A 12,176-nucleotide genomic window follows, 5' to 3' on the forward strand; every position below is an offset into this window, starting at 1 on the left:
TCACACACTCCCTTCTAGAAAGTCAGGGTATTTGTCAAGAAACTTGTTTTTTTTACTCGAAAGCATGTAATGTAGGTTAAAAAGCATGTAATAAAGGTAAAATAAATAAATAAAATGTCACGATTTCAAAGCAGTAAAATATTACGGAGAACTTAATAATCTCACATCTCGGAAAAGATCTGTAATATTGTGCGTCTTGTTCATGTAATTCATGCTATTCTTGGGATGTTGAGCTAGTGCCCAATTGACTCCCATTTTCTCCTTGAAGGAGTGCCCACCTTGACCCAGAATGCACTGCACTGCTAATTGAAAAGAACTGGATTAGCATCTCGTCCTTAGAGTATTTCTGAGGATAACCTCTTTTCTGTCGGTGGAGTCAGGCTTCTTCCTGGTTTGTTTATGCTGCGTTCATAAAAAGTGGGAAACTCTGACAAAGTACTTGTAAAATTAGAACAATGAGTTGTGTGCATTCACGTGCTTTCAACTCATTGAGAACGCCAATTGGCTAATGGCAAACAAGCTGCAGCAATCATAAAGTAAAAGTACAGATAATCCTCGTAAACAAATTGTGGTCAAAAAACCATATGAATTGTTTTTTTTATAAATGTTTTTTTGTAGCATTTAACTGCCGAAAATTCTGTTATCGAGGTAATTTTAAGTTTCAAGTTTTGTTAGTCAGATGGATGGGATATACATGTTATACACTGTCCAACGAAAGGCTTACTTGCAGGTTCCTTCTTGACAATGCAACAGCAATAAGAAATAATACAATATAAGAATACAAATAGTAGCATAAGTATAATACAATTTATAGTCTAATAATTACACATGTTTTGGGGAAGGGGGGTTTGGGGGGCAGGGTTTTAAACTATGTGCCATTTAGCAATCATAATGCTAGCAGCAGTGATGTGTGCGTAGCATGAATGTACATTTGTGTGTGGGTGTGTGTGTGTGGGGGGGTGAGTGAGTGCATGTTTGCTAAGGTGCGGAGAATCAGAGCAGGTGTTCAGTCCAGTTCAAGTGTTCAGCAGTCTGATGGATTTTAGACACCAACAGGATGAGAGACAGTTTCTATCAGACCTCATGCTCCGATACCATTTGCCTTACGGCAAAGAAGTGAACAAATCGTGGCTGGGGTCTGTGCGGTGTCATTTCCTTAGTATGCGACATCAGGGTTGTGATGTCAGCATGTGAGAGAAGTCGGAGAGAGATGATGGACAAGTTTCCCACTAGTAATTACCAGTTGGAGGGGCGTTCAAGTGGATTTTCCCCAGTCGTATGCTGGTATTTATGAGATGTTATGAATGCAGCATTGGTAATAACCTCTCTGTTATAGGTAGATTCAGGCTTCTTCCTGGACAGCGATGTGAAGATCGTAGGAAAGTCCATCAAGGATCGAGTGGCTCTCATCAAATGGAGGAGGGAGCGAACCGTCCCTGCAGTCGAGAACCAGACCCAGAACCTGCTACAGGTTTGTGCTTTTTAGGGGTTCACAGCAAAGCCATTGTTATTCTCTGAATTATAATTGTTTTCTTGACATGGTCAAGTAACTTAAGCATTAATTGGTAACTTTTTTTCTAATTTGGCACACAGAAACTAGAGGCCATGAGTAACTTGGTCAAAAATAATGGCACCAATTGGCCTATAATAGGGGGCGTTTTTACAAGCAGTCTCACTTAAACCTTCATATCGGCCCTGTTTGACCTAGAGACGTGAAACGTTCTATGTAGGTGTCTTTCCTCATGTTGAAACAAATTGCCTCATGGACCCATAAGGTCCATCAGGATAGATTTTCCTGAACCTTGGACATTTTGGAAAACCTTTGAAAAGCGTATTCTCATGTACCATAAGTCCAAATAACCCCACATTCGACCATATGTGGGAAATCCATCAAGACAGTCGGAAAATCATTCCTCATGAAGCTGATTGAGAGAATGCCAAGTGTGTGCAAAGCGGTCATCAAGGCAAAGGGTGGCTACTTATAAAATATATTATAATTTTTGGTTACTACATGATTCCATGTGTGTTATTTCATAGTATTGATGTCTTCACTATTACTCTACAGTGTAGAAAATTGTTTTTTTTTAAATTAAGAAAACCCCTTGAATGAGTAGGTGTCCAAACTTTTGACTTACTCATATTTATATATAAACTCAATACATTAAGTAATGACTTTAAGAGTGATAACCTGCTGCTTTCAAAGATAACCAACCTAAAGCACTAGAACAAACTTCACTTGTGTCATTCTTGATTTAACAAAAGGAAGATCGAAAGATAAGGAAGATAGTTGAGAGTGCTTGCTTTGTTATCCAACTGATCTTTTGTCCTTTCTGTCATCGTCTGAAACCCGGTCATTGCTGCTCCCAGCTATATTTGTTGTTGTTGTTGTTGGTGTTTAAGTTGTCCCTTTATTTGGTCACCAAAACTTTCTGAGTCAAGATCACTTTCGGAGTCAAAATGCAAGCTGAGATGTACCACTCAGATATTTTCTTTAAACATGTAAGCCTATGCAACATTAACCTAATGAATACATGTCTGTAGGAATGAGGTTCGTGTAGTAGGCCTAATACATTATTGCAGCATATTGGCTGTGCTTGGCCTGTCAATATTGTTCTTCTCAGAACATATATTTAAAAACTCAAGCTATGATAACAAAATAGATCAGTTGTTGTGTACTTGTGAGGCAACAAAGAGGATACATTTAAATAATTCTCTTTTTTATTTTACTGGACTGAAGGTACCTGAATCTGATGGTAGGTCTCAGCGGAGAGAAGGGAGAGAGCGGCATTGGGTCCGACGCTCACTGCCCCTCCTCTCTACTTTTGTCCGTTGAGACTGACCAGAGGGGACACAGTCTTCCACCTGATGACGAAACTTGATTCGTACCTCATTATTTCTGCCCTCAAATTCATGTTTTTCCTACGGCCAGAGAAAGTGAAATATTCCTTGATTAAAAAATAGACATGACGATCTGCTAATAATAAAACCACAGGCCTATCGATACAATTAGCTACTCCTTAATTGCAGCTGAGGTGCCTGTTGTACCGCGACTGTAAGTGAGAGGCGCGTTTAATGTTTTGTAAAAGTGTTGGAATAAAAACAGTGTTGACAGTTCTGAATAAAAACTTAAACATGAATTCACTCATAAAAACAGCAGCTCTTTGCTGTATTCTTTGACAGTCTCGCTCTAGTCATGGTTTCAAAAGTTGTGAAATCTCACGTTGGCTAGTATCAAACTTTGCTGTGGATTAGGAAGCTGCAGGCATGGGGAGTTAAGCAAATTGATTGGACTGCGCAGTAGGCACACTTGATTTAGCTTTTTGGGTCTACCGGGTAGGCAGAGTTTGTCCCTTCAGACAAATGAAATGGTTCAAAATGGTAACACCTACCTGGCACGAATCAAGTGTACCTACCGCCAAACAGTACAAGACACATGTAAAAGACTTTTCTACAGAAATGTTTGGTGATCGACTAGGAATCATTTTAATCTGAATCAATGTTACCATGTTATTGCTGATCGAATCTGTACATTAAACCACCCTGCTGCAGGTGCCCAGCATGGGGGTACCACGACAGGGGGCGCAACTGGCCCCAGCAGAGCCAGAGGAGGCAGAAGCTGACCAGCCCCTTACCCTGATCTGCAGCCTGCCCGCACACGCCACCACGACTAAATGTAAGAACCTGAAAGCAGCCTCTAAACACAAAGAGAGAGACAAACAAGAGGCAAACAACAAACAAACAAACAACAAACAGCAAACAACAAACAAACACATAGATGAATGTGTATACAAGAAAACTGAGGAACACTTTAAGTAATTGAAACACACACACAGGCAGATCACCTTTTCTTGAGGAAGGGTCGATCAGTTCAACGTAATCAAATCAAATCAAATTGTATTTGTCACATCTGCCGAATACAACAGGTAGTACAGTGCCTTTACAGTGAAATGCTTACTTACAAGCACTTAAACAACAATGCTTTAAGAAGTTAAGAGAAAACAAGTGTTAAGTAGAAAATTAAAAAATAAAAAGTCATAAATAATTAAAGAGCAGCAGTAAAATAACAATAGCGAGGCTATATACAGGGGGTACCGGTTAGTCAAGGTAATTGAGGTAATATGTACATGTGGGTAGAGTTAAAGTGACCATGCATAGATAATAAACAGAGTAGCAGCAGCGTAAAAGAGTGGTCTGGGAAGCCCTTTGATTGGCTGTTCAGGAGTGTTATGGCTTGGGGGTAGAAGCTGTTAAGAAGACTTTTGGACCTAGACTTGGTGCTCCAGTGTTGTAGGCGTGAGGTAGCAGAGAGAAGGGTCTATGACAAGCGTGGCTGGAGTCTTTGACAATTCTTAGGGCCTTTCTCTGACACCGCCAGATATAGAGGTCCTGGATGGCAGGAAGCTGGGCCACAGTGATGTACTGGGCCATACGCTCTACCCTCCGTAGTGCCTTGCGGTCGGAGACTGAGCAGTTGCAATACCAGGCAGTGATGCAACCAGTCAGGATTCTCTCAATGGTGCAGCTGTAGAACTTTTTGAGGATCTGAGGACCCATGCCAAATCTTTTCAGTCTCATGAGGGGGAATTGGTTTTGTTGTGCCCTCTTGATGACTGTCTTAGTGTGTTTTGTTGGGGATGTGGACACCAAGGAACTTGATGCTCTCAACCTGCTCCACTGCAACCCCATCGATGACATTGGGGGCGTACTCGGTCCTCCTTTTCCTGTAGTCCACATCATTGATTATGTTGAGGGAGAGGTTGTTGTCCTGGCACCAAACGGCAGGTCTCTGACCACCTCCCGATAGCCTGTCTCATCGTTGTCAGTGATCAGGCCTACCACTATTTTCATCTGCAAACTTGATGAGGGTGTTGGAGTCGTGCCTGGCCATGCAGTCATGAGTGAACAAGGAGTACAGGAGGGGACTGAGCACGCACCAATGAGGGGGCCCCTATGTTGATGATCAGCGTGGCAGATGTTTTGTTACCTACCCTCACCACCTGGGGGCGGCCCGTTATCAACAGCTGATGTTCTAATGCATGTTTCAGTGTTACTTGCCTCGAGGCGAACATAGAAGTAATTTAGCTCGTCTGGTAGGCTCGTGTCACTGGGCAGCTTGTGGCTTTGCTTCCCTTTGTAGTCTGGAATATTGGCCGGAGAGCGTCGTAGGCGGTGTAGTATGATTCAATCTTAGTCCTGTATTGACGCTTTGCCTGTTTGATGGTTTGTCGGAGGGCATAGCGTAATTTCTTATAAGCTTCCGGGTTAGAGTCCCGCTCCTTGAAAGTGGCAGCTCTACCCTTTAGCTCAGTGTGGATGTTGCCTGTAATCCATGGCTTCTGTTTGGGGTATGTACGTATGGTCACTGTGTGGACGACGTCATCAATACACTTATTGATGAAGCCAGTGACTGAGAATCCTGGAACATATTTCAGTCTGTGCAAGCAAAACAGTCCTGTAGCTTAGCATCTGCTTCATCTGACCACTTTCTTATTGACCACTTAATATACTTGAGTCACTGGTGCGTCCTGCATTACCTTTTGCTTGTAAGCAAGAATCAGGAGGATAGAATTATGGTTCGATTTGCCAAATGGAGGGTGAAGGAGAGCTTTGTACGCGTCTCTGTGTGTGGTGGAGTAAAGGTGGTCTAGAGTTGTTTTCCCTCTGGTTGCACATTTAACATGCTGGTAGAAATGAGGTAAAATCGATTTAAGTTTCCCTGCATTAAAGTCTCTGGCCACTAGGAGCTCTGTCGCCGGATGAGCTTTTTCTGTTTGCTGATGTCCGTGTACAGCTAGCTCATTGAGTGCGGTCTTAGTGCCCGCATCGGTTTGTGGTGGTAAATAGACAGCAAGAAAACCTGGAGTCTTCCTTAGATTTCATGCACCAGCTGTTGTTTACAAATATACATAGACCGCCACCCCTTGTCTTATACCAGAGGCCTCTGTCCTATCCTGCCGAAAAAGCTTGAAACCCACCAAATGTATGTTATTCATGTCGTTGTTTAGCCACGGCTCGGTGAAACATAAGATATTACATTTTTTATTTTCCCAATGGTAGGATATACGTGATCGTAGTTCATCTATTTTATTTTCCATTGATTGTACGTTGGTTAATAGGACCGATGGTAAAGGGAGAGTACCCGCTCCCCTCCGGATCCTTTCAAGGCACCTGGACCCAATATCTCCGTCTCTTTCTCCTGCGTACGACGGGGATGTGGGCCTTGTCGGCGTCTGAAGTAAATCCTGACTGATTCTGAAAATCTGACTCATTAAAGAAAAAGTATTCCTCCAGTATGGGTTGAGTAATCGCTGTCCTGATATCTTGAAGCTCTTTTTGGTCATAAGATACAGTGGCAGAAACATTATATACAAAATAAGTTACAAATAACGCAAAAAAACACACACAATAGCACAATTGGTTAGGGGATTGTAAAACGCCAGCCATCTCCTCCGTCGCCATTATCTAATCCAGATGGGAAAAAACTTCACAAGGCTTATAAATGAAGGGTAGATAGATAGATAGATAGATAGATAGATAGATAGATAGATGCAGTGAGAGTGAGAGAGATGCAGGGAGAGCGAGAGATGCAGAGAGAGAGAGAGATGCAGGGTGTGACTCAGCTCTGAGTCATCTCCCAGCTTTTGAATTTGAATGACACTTCATCCCTTTGTTTCTTTCTTAATCTCTTTCTCGCTGTCTCTCGCCAGTTTGACATTATGTTTTCTCTTATGTTTCCTGTTGTTATAGCTGATGGTGGAGTGGGCCTCATGGTGCTGTCAAATGTTAAAAACAGTCAGCCCAGTGCCCCATACCAGTCCATCCCAGAGCTCATCTCTACACCCCAGGTGGTCTACAGCCCCCCTGTGCAGCCCCAGGCCCAGCTGCACCAGGGAGCCTACCAGAAGCCCACTGCACAGCCTCCCCAAGTGGCCTACTCCTTAGATACTACCACACAGCTTCATCAGGTGGCCTACCAGCAAGCCACCACTCAGCTGCACCATGGGGCCTACCAGCAACCTAAAGCACAGCTGCACCAGGGGGACTACCAGTCTCCATCTGTAAGTTTTCTCATACAAAATTCCCCATTGCCTCTAACTCAAATTTCAAAACTCATTATTATAAACATATTCTCACTGCAAGTCTCAGACATTCCCTTTCTATGTCTCTTTAGCTTCTTGTTAACATTTTATTTTCGGTATTATCTGTCTTTTGTAAAGACAAACTGAACTAAAATCTGTTTTATTTTGTCCGGTCGATGCCACCTGAGCAGCAACACTTCAGTGAGACCTTTGTATTCCAGAATGCTCTTCTCTCCCAAGAGATGAAAGGAGATTTCTTGGTTGGTTGTGGGACGAATGAGAGTACAGTGTGTTGTGGTGGGACCAATCAGTGTGCTAGACGAGGAAGCACCTCCTTGATTGACATGTGCAGGACCCACTCCCTCCCTTAGCCTCTGTGCCGTTCTCCCTGCCACCTCTGTCCCAAACGAGACAAAGTCACACATCGGAGCCCGGAGGGTTGTTAAAACTCAGAGGAGTACGCAGCAGCCGCGGTCCCCCTTTAGACTCCGCTCCCCCTCGGTATCCTGTCCTCTCCCCTCACCTGTCCCAGCACCATCAGTGTTCCTACCTTGACTCAATCAATCAATCAATCAGTCAATCCCCCCCATCCTGCCATCCTGGGTACAAATCCTATACGACGCCCCTCAGACCTCCCTCTACCCCACTCCCGCAGGGCCTGTGCGAGCTTTGACCTTCTACTAAGAACTAGGATGGAGGCTGGGGGGTCTCTAGGCCACCTCTACACGCCTCCCCTCCCTCCCTCCCCCCAGCGCTCATCAGTACACACCCCCTCCTTAGTCTCCCCCCAGCTTCTCTCACTGCTCAATCGCCCTCTAATCACCTCCTCCCTGTCAGCTCCTCCGTCTCCCTCACATCCTTCCCCGCCTCCTTCCCAAATGGTCCGCTCCTCCAGTGGAGATCTCTCCCTGCTCGACCACTGTCTCAGCCACATCGTCAGTCGCAGGGGAATCTCCCCAACACCCCTACACGCCCCGTACCGGCCCAGCCAAAGCTATGGAGAGGCTAGGGTTCGCAGGACCAGCTCCCCTACTTCCCCAGACAGCGGGGCCTATTGGCCCAGCCAAAGCCAGCCCACCTCTCCAGTGCCTGAGCATTCTGACCAAGGCCTGGCTTCTATCACCAAATAGTTCAATGGTAGGTCAGGGATACTACCGGCTTGATTGAACTTTGACCCTTCTGAGCCGTTGCCGTAGCAACACCACACCTAGCTGCAGCACCTCCGCTTTCTCTTAGCCTCGCAAGCTGCCAGATCCCGCGAGCATAGCTTTCTCTGTCCCTCCCATGATGACCAAGTGCAACATTACTTCCCATTCCCAAATCAACCCCTAGGGATGCAACATTTCCAGTAACTCCCAAATTTCCCAGGTTTTCCATAAGTCCTCATTGGAGGATTTTCTGCTTATTCCCCCCTGAAAAATCTTCCAACTGGGATTTCTGGAAAACCTGGGAGTTTTGGGAAAGTTACTGTAATTTCCTGACCATAACACCGACCCTCAAGCGTATCAGTGATGTTCTATCTGCCTCTGTTCACTCCTCAGCAGATAAACACCACATGGCTCGATTACGAGATGGTGGATCAGCTGTGTAGATTCCCTTACTATTGCAGCAGCCACTCCTCAATTACTTTTATCTGGCAGTTTCCAGCAAAACAATATCAACCTTGCTCAACAATGATTTGTCCCCTCTTTGCTCCCGTGAAGAAAAATGATGATTCTATATGATGGGTTCTTGATAATCTTTGTCATAATCTGAAAGACTGCCTTTTCTCCTGTGTGTTCCAGCCCAGTGCAGGGTGGATCCAGGCCCAGCCCCAGCCCCAGGCTCAGCCAGCCTCTGCTCCAGCCACCCCAGGGCCTCCGGTACATCAGAACGGCCCCACGGCCCCACAGAGCTTCCCAGCTGCTGCCCCTCTCGCCACTGTACAGGCACAGGCGCAGCCTGCTGTTGCAGCCCAGCCCAGCCACGAGGTAAGGATCTGTTCTGAATCTAACACTTGGGTGTTAAGATGGCGTCGTTTTACATGCCCGTAACCAATTGTGCTATTTTTTTTGTTGCATTGTTTGTAACTTATTTTGTACATAATGTTTATGCTACCATCTCTTATGACCGAAAATAACATCAGAACTGGGATTACCCACCACGAACTGGAAGAACCTTTTTCCTTTAACGACTCCCGGGATTAGGCCCAGATCCCCCGTCATTTGCATGAAGAAAAGACGGAGGAAAAGAGGACGCAGATCGGGCTGCCTTTTGAGAATCCGTAGGCGAGTGAGTAAACTCCCACTGCCAGCAGTTCTACTTGCTATCATGCAATAATTGGAAAATAAAATTGATGACTTACGATTATCCTACCAACGGGACATTAAGAACTGTAATGTCTTATGTTTCACCGAGTCGTGGCTCAACCAACTCTGTAAGGCCATAAGCAAACAAGGAAATGCTCACCCAGATGCGGCGCTACTAGTGGACGGGGACTTTAATGCATGCAAACTTAAATCAGTTTTACCAAATTTTTACCAGCATGTCAGGTGCAACCAGAGGAAATAAACTATATTCTGCCTTTACTCCACACATAGAGATGCATATAAAGCTCTCCCCCACCCTCCATTTGGCAAATCTTACCATAGTTCTATCCTCCAAAAACGAAAGCAGGAAGTACCAGTGACTCGCTCAATACGGAAGTGGTCAGATGACGCGGATGTACGCCACAGGACTGTTTTGCTACCACAAACTGGAATATGTTCCGGGACTCATCCAATGGTTATACCACCTCAGTTATCGACTTCATCAATAAGTGCATCAACGGCGTTGTCCCTAACAGAGACCATACGTACATATCCCAACCAAAAGCCATGGATTACAGGCAACATCTGTATCAAGCTAAAGGCTAGGCTGCCGCTTTCAAAGAGCGGGACACTAATCTGGACGCCTATAAGAAATCCTGCTATGCCCTCAGACGAATCATCAAACAAGCAAAGCATCGATACAGGATTAAGATTGAATCGTACTACACAGGCTCTGACGCTCATCGGATGTGGCAGGGCTTGAAAATATTACAGACAACAAAGGGAAACCCAGACGCGAGCTGGACAGTGACGCGAGCCTATCAGATGAGCTAAATGCCTTTTATGCACGCTTCGAGGCAAGCAACACTGAGGCATGCACCAGGGCACCAGATGTTCTGGATGACTGTGTGATAACGCTCTCGGTAGTCGATGTGAGCATGACATTTAAACAAGTCAACATTGACAAAGCCACAGGGCCAGATGGATTACCAGGATGTGTACTCAAAGCATGCGCTGACCAACTGGCAAGTGTCTTCACTGACATTTTCAACCTCTCCCTGACTGAGTCTATAATACCTACATGTTTCAAGCAGACCACCATAGTCCCTGTGCCTAAGGAAGTGAAGGTAACCTGTCTTAATGATATCCGCCCCGTAGCACTCACATCGGTAGCCATGAAGTGCTTTGAAAGGCTGGTTATGGCTCACATCGACAGCATCCTCCAGATACCCTAGACCCACTTCAATTCGCAATTCGCATTCCCCAACAGATCCACAGATGACGCAATCTCAATCGCACTGCGCTTTTCCACCTGGACAAAAGGACACCTATGTGAGAATGCTGTTCCTTGACTACAGCTCAGCATTCAACACCATAGTGCCCACGAAGCTCATCACTAAGCGAAGGACCCTGGGACTAAACACCTCCCTCTGCAACTGGATCCTGGACTCCCTGACGGGTCGCCCCAGGTGGTAAAGGTAGGCAACAACACGTCTGCCACACTGATCCTCAACATAGGGGCCCCTCAGAGGTGTGTACTTAGTCCCCTTCTGTACTCCCTGTTCACCCACGACTGCGTGGCCAAACACGACTCCAGCACCATCATTAAGTTTTATGACGATACAACAGTGGTAGGCCTGATCACTGACAACGATGAGACAGCCTATAGGGAGGAGGTCAGAGAAATGGCAACATGGTGCCAGGACAACAACCTCTCCCTCAATGTGAGCAAGACAAAGGAGCTGATTGTGGACTACAGAAAAGGCGGGCCGAACAGGCCCCCATTAACATCAATGGGGCTGTAGTGGAGTGGGTCGAGAGTTTCAAGTTCCTTGGTGTCCACATGACCAACGATCTTTCATGATCCAAACACAACAAGACAGTCATGAAAAGGGCACAACGAAACCTTTTCTCCCTCAGTAGACTGAAAAGATTTGGTATGGGTCCCCAGATCCTCCAAATGTTCTACAGCTGCGCCATCGAGAGCATCTTGACCGGTTGCATCACGTTGCCTGGTATGGCAACTGCCAGGCATCTGACTGTAAGGTGCTATAGAGGGTAATGTGTACAGCCCAGTACATCACCAAGGCCAAGCTTCCTGCAATCTAGGACCTATCTTTAATTGTATTTTACTAGGCAAGTCAGTTAAGAACAAATTCTTATTTTCAATGACGGCCTAGGAACAGTGGGTTAACTGCCTGTTCAGGGGCAGAACGACAGATTTGTACCTTGTCAGCTCGGGGATTGGAACTTGCAAACTTTCGGTTACTAGTCCAACGCTCTAACCACTAGGCTACCCCGACGCCCCGGTGGTGTCAGAGGAAAGCCCATAAAATTGTCAGAGACTCCTGCCACCCAAGTCATAGACTGTTTTGTCTGCTACGTCACAGCACGTGGTACCGTGGTGTGACGTAGCAGAGATATTAGCAATATAGCAATATATTATGTTTGTGGAACAGGACAGATGTTCAATTAACTTTGTCATGATTTTTACTCACCCTGCCTGCCTTTCCTCCTCTCTCTCTCTCTCTCTCTCTCTCTCTCTCTCTCTCTCTCTCTCTCTCTCTCTCTCTCTCTCTCTCTCTCTCTCTCTCCCTCTCTCCCTCCCTACCACAGTTGTCTGCCAGCCAGCCTCTACCTCAGCAGTGCTCTGACATCACCATCAGTCTTGTCCAATCAGCTGCCTGCCTGGGCAGCAATGCTTCTACCCCTCTACAGCAGCCTTCCCAGGCCACGCCCCCTCTCCAGCCACTGCAGATCAGCACACAGGTGGGCAGTAGATTTGTTAGATTTTGGGGGTGGATTTCAT

General features: G+C 45.7%; 1 protein-coding gene across 4 annotated transcripts in view; it reads left to right on the plus strand.

Annotated features, from left to right (window-relative positions):
- Window positions 1-12,176, plus strand: part of wnk2 (WNK lysine deficient protein kinase 2) — a 66,094-nt gene that overhangs the window by 18,825 nt on the left and 35,093 nt on the right. For all 4 annotated transcript variants that reach the window (XM_052527218.1, XM_052527214.1, XM_052527216.1 and 1 more), the window contains exons 7-11: window positions 1,337-1,471; window positions 3,550-3,673; window positions 6,748-7,058; window positions 8,864-9,049; window positions 11,984-12,136. In XM_052527218.1, the coding sequence (XP_052383178.1) occupies window positions 1,337-1,471; window positions 3,550-3,673; window positions 6,748-7,058; window positions 8,864-9,049; window positions 11,984-12,136 (909 nt within the window). The remainder of the gene's footprint in view (window positions 1-1,336; window positions 1,472-3,549; window positions 3,674-6,747; window positions 7,059-8,863; window positions 9,050-11,983; window positions 12,137-12,176) is intronic.

This window comes from Oncorhynchus keta, chromosome 10 (assembly GCF_023373465.1).
Source record: "Oncorhynchus keta strain PuntledgeMale-10-30-2019 chromosome 10, Oket_V2, whole genome shotgun sequence".
In the NCBI taxonomy this organism is placed as follows: domain Eukaryota; kingdom Metazoa; phylum Chordata; class Actinopteri; order Salmoniformes; family Salmonidae; genus Oncorhynchus; species Oncorhynchus keta.